Here is a 7,868-nt window from a genome sequence, read left to right as displayed (position 1 = left end):
AGCAGCCCCACCCCACAAGAAGCTTCCGCTGAGCCGGTGCTGCTGCTGCTGCTCCGCTGCTGCTGCAGCAAACACAAGGACAAAATATTTACATTTTCGGGGGTTCTTCTTGAGGCTTGTGGTGAGGAATTGAACTGCTGCTGCTGTTGCTGTTGCTGCTGTTGCTGCTGCTGCTCGTTGCAGCGGCGCGGGGAAGAGCGAGGCTGCATCACCAACAGCAGCAGCAGCAGCAGCAGCAAATTGCTTCTCTATTTCTAGCCTAACTAGCCTTTGTGCTGGTTGCTGGCAGCATAGTATCAGCAGCAGCAACAGCAACAGCAGCAGCAGCGGCGGCGGCGTCGGGGGTTCCAGTTACTCCTCAGCTCTACGGGTTTAGGGTTTAGGGTTTAGGGTTTAGGGTTTAGGGTTTGCGTTGTTTACAGATTGTTTGAACCGAAAATGACGACCCGCCTCAGGAAGACTCGCAAGCTGAGAGGCCACGTCTCTGCGGGCAAGTCGAGGGTTTAGGGTTTAGGGTTTAGGGTTTAGGGTTTAGGGTTTAGGGTTTGTGGCACCTAGCGCACAGCTTCCTGCGCCCCGACTTCGGTCGCTTTCCCTGCCAGCCCCAAGCCCCCCTCCCCAACCCCAGGCCCCAGGCTCTGCGGCCTAGGGTTTAGGGTTTAGGGTTTAGGGTTTAGGGTTTAGGGTTTAGGGTTTGGGCGCAGGCCACGGGCGCGTGGGCAAACACCGCAAACACCCCGGCGGCCGCGGCAAGGCTGGAGGGATGCACCACAAGCGGATTCACTTCGACAAGTTCCACCCGGGTTACTTCGGAAAGGTATTTAATTAATTAATTAAATTAAATAATTAATTAGTTTAATTAATTAGTTTAATTCATTTATTTGTTCCGTTTGTTTGTTTGCTGCTGCGCGGCGTCCTGCTGCTGCTGCGCGCGCGCGGCGAGCCGCGCAGCGCCAGCAGCAGCAGCGGGGCTCCAAACCCTAATTTAGGGTTTGCGGTTTGGGGTTTGGGAGTGCACCGGGGCTTCGTCCAAATACTCCCTTAGAAGTTCCGAGGCTTTGTGTCTTCCTCTCACCCTGCTACACGCCACGGCTGCTGCTGCTGCCTCTGCCGCTGCTGCTGCGCTGCTGCTGTTGCGCTGCTGCGCCGCTGCTGTTGCGCTGCTGCTGCTGCGCTGCTGCTGCTGCTCTAGCGACTCCGCCGCCGCTCCCCTGCCAGCCACGCCGCCCCGCCCGCTGCTGCCGCTGCTGCCCCCTTGCTGCAGCTGCTGCGCCCTTGCTGCTGCTGCTGCACCCTTGCCGCTGCTGCTGCTGCTGCTGCTGCTGCTGCAGGTGGGGATGCGCCACTTTCACTTGCTGCGGGCGCAGCAGCACTGCCCAGTAATAAATGTGGACCGGCTCTGGTCGCTGCTGTCTCCGAAGGCCTTCGAGCGGGCCAGCAGCGGCGCCGCAGGCGAAAAGGCCTACGTGGTGGACTGCACGCAGGCGGGCTACTTCAAGGTAAACCCTAAACCCTAAATTAGGGTTTGGCGCCCGCGGCCGCGGAGCGGGGGTCTGCGGCGGCAGGCGCGCTGCGCGGCGCGACGGGCTCCGGTTGGGGCCGGGGGAGCAGTGCTGCTGCTGCTGCTGCTGCTGCAGGGCGCGGTCTCTAGGGTTTAGGGTTTAGGGTTTAGGGTTTAGGGTTTGCGGGTGCAGGTGCTGGGGAAGGGCGCGCTGCCGAAGCTGCCGCTGATTGTGAGGGCTCGGTTCTTCTCGAAGTTGGCGGAGAAGAAAATTAAAGAGGCGGGCGGGGTGTGCGTGTTGAGTGGCTAGACTCGCCAAACCCTAAATTAGGGTTTAGGGTTTAGGGCTTGGGGCGTGCCCCGCGCGGGGCCCGGTGAAGCCGCCCCCAAAACCCTCAACCCCACACGGCGCTTCCCAAAGCTGCGCTGACGCTGCATTTGTCACCTTCCCAAACCCTAAACCCTAAACCCTAGTTTGAGGTGTTTGCTGCTAAACCCCAGTTCGAGGTGTTTGGTGCCAAACCCTAAGTCCTAGTTTGAGGTGTTCGCTGTTGAACCCTAGTTTGAGGTGTTTGCTGCTAAACCGTAGACCCTAAACCCTAGTTTGAGGTGCTGCTAAACCCTAGACCCAAAACCCTAGACCTTAGTACCTTAGGTGTTTGCTGCTAAACCCGGAACCCTGTTTTGAGGTGTTTGCTGCTAAACCCTAAACCCTAGTTTGCTGTGTTTGCTGCTGAACCATAGACCCTAGTTTGAGGTGTTTGCTGCTAAACCCTAAACCCTCGGGCCACTCGAAACCCTAGAAAAGACTCCCCGGGCCTCCACGCCCGACGCAGAGCGGCAACTCCAGCAGCTAACCCTAGCAGCAGGCAGCAGCAAGACTAGGGTTTAGGGTTTAGGGTTTAGGGTTTAGCAGCAGAGGGGTCTAGGGTTTCGGCGCTGAAGCAAATTTCGGGTGTCTGTACACCTCCGAGCCACCGCGTTGAGGCGGTCGGCCGGATGTGACGGCATCGTCTTTGAAGAATTGATTTATTTAATTAAAATAATTTGTTTTAATTATTTTATTTCAATCTGTTTTAATTATTTTAATTATTTTAATTATTTTAATTGCTTTGGTTTGCTTTATTCGACTGAGACCGCGCGAGCCGCAGAAAGCAACGGATCAGCGGCGGCGGGGCCCGAGCTGGTGCGAGGGTTTAGGGTTTAGGGTTTAGGGCGTTTCGAAATTAAGTGCAGCAGCAAAATCCAACGACAGCAATTACAACCACAGCAGCAGCAGCAGCAGCAGCAGCAGGTTCCTGGGGGCCCCTGCAGCAGCAGCAGCAGCAGCAGCGGGGCCCCCGCTGCGTCTGGGGCTGGTGGGTTTTGCTGCTGAGGGTTTGCAGCCTAGCGAGCAGCAAGCGAGCAGCAGCAGCGGAAGAATGAACTTGTTCACCGTGCGTCCGCAGCAGCAGCAGCAGCAGCAGCAGCAGCAGCAGCAGGATGTGGCGGGACCTGGCGATTGTGGGGGTTGTTGTCCTCATTTTTCTCCTTTGTCTTTCCCAGTTTGAAATGAAAGATGGCAAATTAATTAATTGTCTTTTGGCGGAGGAAAAGCTGAAGAAGTCTTCGCTGGCCTTTTGGCCCCTCGAGGGCCTCGCCCCCGCCTACGTCGCCAGGGGTAAACCCTAAACCCTAAACCCTAGGCCATAAACCCTAAACCCTAAACCCTAGGCCATAAACCCTAAACCCTAAACCGTAGGCGCTAAACCCTGGCTGCTTCCGCCGGCGCGCCGCCCGCGCGCCCGCTGCGCCCGCCAGGGGGCTAGACGCCGCTGCGCACTCGGGGGGTTTAACTCCCTCAACTAGGGTTTAGGGTTTAGGGTTTAGGGTTTAGGGTTTACGGGTTGCGGCTCAGGTGCGCTCCCCTGCGTCGAGGAAGTCGTCGCCTTTGCAAACGCCAAACGAGCAGGACCAGATGGCGTCGTCGGCACGGAGGTGAATCGAGGGTTTGGGGTTTGGGGTTTAGGGTTTAGGGTTTAGGGTTTAGAGTCTAGGGTTTAGGGTTTAGGGTTTGCACCTTGACCCGGGTGCACTTGTGTGCGGTCCCCTTCTGTCGCTTTCCGGGCCCCGTGCCCGCACTGAGAAGCAACTTCAGGGCCAGGCTTTAGGCTTTAGGGTTTAGGGTTTAGGGTTTAGGGTTTAGGGTTTGGGGTTTACAGGACGACCAGCTCACTGCAGAAGAGCAGCTCGATTTGCTGGGGGCTTCTCTTGAGGCGAATTTCGCGAGGGCCTTTTGGGTCTATTCGCCCACTTTCCTTTCCTACGAACACTACGGTAGGGTTTAGGGTTTAGGGTTTAGGGTTTGGGGTTTAGGGTTTAGGGTTTAGACGCACGGGCGCACTTCGTGCGCCATTGGGTATTTGCTGGTCCTTGCCGAGCCTCTGCAAACCCTAAACCCTAGTCCCTCCGCCCCAAACCCTCGCCTGTGTGCTGCTGCTGCTGCTGCTGCTGTTGCTGCTGCTGCTGCGCAGGGTCTGCGGTGCGGACGCAGCTGCTGCTGGCCGACGTCGACGAAATGCTGCTGCTGCGCGTTGCTCCTCCAGGGGCAAATTTTGTTATAAATACTGGCAGCCAAAACAGACACATTTTCCCCATTGAGGTCTGCTGCTGCTGCTGCTGCTGCTGCTGCTGCTGCTGCTGCTGCTGCTGCTGCTGCTGCTGCTGCTGCTGCTGCTGCTGCTGCTGCTGCTGCTGCTGCTGCTGCTGCTGCTGCTGCTACTACTACTGCTGCTGCTGCTACTGCTGCTGCTGCTGCTTGTGGGTGTGCTGCTGCATGTGTCGCTGGTGCTGCGGCTGCTGCTTTTTCTGCTGCTGCTGCTTGCGGGTGTGCTGTTGCTTTTGTTGCTGCTGCTGCTGGGGCATTTGCTGCTGCTGCTGCTGCTGCTGCTGCTGCTGCTGCTGCTGCTGCTGCTGCTGCTACTACTACTGCTGCTGCTGCTACTGCTGCTGCTGCTGCTTGTGGGTGTGCTGCTGCATGTGTCGCTGGTGCTGCGGCTGCTGCTTTTTCTGCTGCTGCTGCTTGCGGGTGTGCTGTTGCTTTTGTTGCTGCTGCTGCTGGGGCATTTGCTGCTGCTGCTGCTGCTGCTGCTGCTGCTGCTGCTGCTGCTGCTGCTGCTGCTACTACTACTGCTGCTGCTGCTACTGCTGCTGCTGCTGCTTGTGGGTGTGCTGCTGCATGTGTCGCTGGTGCTGCGGCTGCTGCTTTTTCTGCTGCTGCTGCTTGCGGGTGTGCTGTTGCTTTTGTTGCTGCTGCTGCTGGGGCATTTGCTGCTGCTGCTGATTTTGCTGCTGCTGCTGCTGCTGCTGCTGCTTGTGGGTCTGCTATTGCTGCTGTTTCTGTCGGCGATGCTTTTGCAAATGCTGTTGCTGATGGTGCTGCTGCTGCTGCAGCGACATTGCTCACACTGCTGCGGCTGCTGCTGCTGCTGCTGCTGCTGCTGCTCCACGTAGACAAATGAAGTTCCGTCTTCTTGCATGCGCCAGTTTATTTGAAATGGTCTATTTATTTTAATTAATTAATTAATTTATTTATTTATTTTTTATTTTAATCTTCTTTTAGGGTTCCTTAACAATATCGCGAGAAGCCCCGCTGCGGCCCTTGGTGCTGCAGCCGGGGATCTTTCAGCAGCAGCAGCAGCAGCAGCAGCAGCAGCAGCAGCTGGGTGCTTCAACTCCCGCTGTGCAGTCCGCCATCCGGCTAAAGCCCCACAGGAAGGTCCTTGTTGGAGTGCCGGTAGGACGCGAGGGTTTAGGGTTTAGGGTTTAGGGTTTAGGTTGCGCTGGGCGCTCCGGAGTTACGGAGACCAGCGGGCTGCCCGTGACAGAGACCCGCTGCACTCAGGGCCTAGGGTTTAGGGTTTAGGGTTTAGGGTTTAGGGTTTAGGGTTTAGGGTTTGTGCTGCAGGACTCTCGCGGGGCAATATATTTGGAGCACATAACAGCTCATGTTCCGAGGGCAGCTTTTACAGTCTATGCGCTGCCGTCTCTTGTCTACGGCTGGGACCTGGAGTGCGCTAGGGTTTAGGGTTTAGGCTTTAGGGTTTAGGGTTTAGGGTTTGGAGGCGGGCGCCTAGTTGCTTGGTCTTATTGTTTGCGGCCAACGCCTGCCGCCGCGTCTTCGCTGCACCGGGCACTACAGACCCAAGGGTTTAGGGTTTAGGGTTTAGGGTTTAGGGTTTAGGGTTTAGGGTTTGGGTGCAGGTCTGCGCTGGTGCCCCTGGAGGGGCTGTACACAAGTCTTTACCACAACGTGGCAGTGCCGCTGATAGAAGTGCTGTGGGGCGGCGATGCAGCAGCAGCAGCAGCAGCAGCAGCAGCAGGAGAGCAGGGGGGTTCGAGCAGCAGCTTGCGGCAGCAGCGCCGCGGGCAGCAGCAAGCTCTTGCTGCAGCAATCGAGACGGAAGCAGAAGAGAGGTTTAATGCAGCACGGGAGCAGCAAAAGAAGACGCAGGAAAAGGAACAAGCAGCAGCAGCAGCAGCAGATATAGCAGCAGCAGCAGCAAGAGCCAGGACGGCCCCCAACGGCAACGAGCAGCAGCAGCAGCAGCAGCAAGAGGAGCTGGAGGACGACGAGGAAGAAGATGAAGATGAGGAGGAGTCTGTTGAGCACGACGAGCTCTAAACCCTAAACCCTAAACCCTCGTGCTTCTTAGTGCGAGTGTTCAGACCCCAATTCCAAACCCTAGGCCGTGGCGCTAAACCCTAAACCCTAGCGCTAAACCGTAAACCCTGAGGATTCTGCTCGCAGACGGCAGGAGCCCCCCGCTGTTGTTCAGCGCCGAGGGTTTAGGGTTTAGGGTTTAGGGTATGGGCTTTAGGGTTTCTTATACATTCATTTGTCAAGATACGCCAAATTTGTTTTTGCCGGTCTTCAAAACCAGGCTCCCCCACGAAACGGAACTAAACCCTAAACCCTAAACCCTAAACCCTAGAGGGCAGCTGGCGCATTCATTTTACTCTTCTCTTTAGAGAGGCAATGAGACTTTGGTATTTGCACCAATATTTATATTACATTGAAGAGAATATTATTATTATATTTACATTTATATTTAAATTGTATTTAGATGTATATTTATATTTCGCAAGAATTATAAAAATGAATATAAATGCAAATGAAGTATTTTGATTGGGGGAGTAAATGAGCGGAATCGGCGGCGCTTTTGGGCTTTTTGGATCACATTTAATCTTTTGTTTTCTTGTTTTTATTTGTACTTTCTCTAAACTTCAAATTATTCAAAAGTAAATAAATTTAAATTGATTAAAAATATTTAAACGGAGCTTTTCGGCGCTGCATTTGCCTCCGTGGCTGTTGCTGCGTTGAGGTGTACGTACACCCCGTTTCCGCGTTCTCGTTCTCGTTTTTTCTGCTGTTTGCACTTTTTCTCTTTTATTCTTTATTTGCAATTATATTTATATTTTTGCGTTTAAATTCACTTTTTTCTTCAAAATAATCGAAAATCCGGGAAAAGAATGCAGAATTCGAAAAGAATTCCAAAAACTGAGAACTGCTCATGCCCAGCAAGTGCACTCCTGCAAATTTGTGATATTTGCATTCCCTGAATTTTTTGTTTTATTTATTTATTTATAATATTAGATATCTTTATTTATAATTATTTATTTATTTATAATATTAGATATCTTTATTTATAATATATCTTTTTTTTGGTTTTTTACAATATAACATTTATTATTTCATTTTCCACTTTTTGCGTTATTTGATTTAATTTGAATTTATCTTTATTTGTGCTTGGGACTCTAAGTACACTAAACCCTAAACCCTAAAGTAAAGATGGCAATGGCAGCCTGAGGCCCTCTTCGCCGCAAACCCTAAACCCTAAACCCTTGCGCAGCGGCTCGGGTTTGCGTCGGATAAAAGAGGCCCCAAAGCTGGGGTTTAGGGTTTAGGGTTTAAGGTCTAGAGTTCGGCCTGAAATCAGGCTTTAGGATTTGACATGAACGTCCGTACGCCTTTTCGCGCTGCACTTAGGGTTTACGGTTTAGGGTTTAGGGTTTAGGGTTTACGGTTAGGGTTTAGGGTTCAGAGGCAGCCACAGATGCACGAACTCCAGGGAGGACTTCTGCTCGCTTTAGAGCTCAGGGCTTCAGAAATAGGGTTTAGGGTTTACACTTTAGGGTTTAGGATTTACACTTTAGGGTTTAGGGTTCAGGGTTTACACCTTAGGGTTTAGGGTTTAGGCGTTTTACATGCACGTGAGTCACCCACTCTGCACATAACAAGAACCAACAGATCCAAAAACCTGAGCACTAGATAGAGCCTAAACCCTAGATAAAACCTAAACCCTAAACCCTACAGGCCATAACACAC

The 7,868-nt window shown here is 53.2% G+C and overlaps 2 protein-coding genes across 2 annotated transcripts; both read left to right on the top strand.

Annotated features, from left to right (window-relative positions):
* Positions 1-438: 438 nt before the first annotated feature.
* On the top strand, positions 439-1,811 carry ETH_00025585 (ribosomal protein L22, putative; the record flags this gene model as incomplete). Its single annotated transcript, XM_013373396.1, has 4 exons — positions 439-490; positions 705-817; positions 1,332-1,499; positions 1,695-1,811. The coding sequence occupies 4 exons, from the start codon at positions 439-441 to the stop codon at positions 1,809-1,811; spliced, it is 450 nt and encodes a 149-aa protein (XP_013228850.1).
* A 1,172-nt stretch (positions 1,812-2,983) lies between these two features.
* On the top strand, positions 2,984-6,164 carry ETH_00025580 (uncharacterized protein; the record flags this gene model as incomplete). The annotated part of the gene is made up of 7 exons (XM_013373395.1): positions 2,984-3,161; positions 3,399-3,478; positions 3,703-3,817; positions 4,015-4,142; positions 5,103-5,276; positions 5,448-5,551; positions 5,744-6,164. The coding sequence occupies 7 exons, from the start codon at positions 2,984-2,986 to the stop codon at positions 6,162-6,164; spliced, it is 1,200 nt and encodes a 399-aa protein (XP_013228849.1).
* Positions 6,165-7,868: the final 1,704 nt, after the last annotated feature.

The sequence above is a fragment of the Eimeria tenella genome, genomic scaffold, assembly GCF_000499545.2.
Source record: "Eimeria tenella Houghton genomic scaffold, Eth_scaff142, whole genome shotgun sequence".
Lineage (NCBI taxonomy): Eukaryota > Apicomplexa > Conoidasida > Eucoccidiorida > Eimeriidae > Eimeria > Eimeria tenella.
Note: the sequence above shows the minus strand (reverse complement) of the source record. Positions and strands in the feature narration are given on the sequence as shown.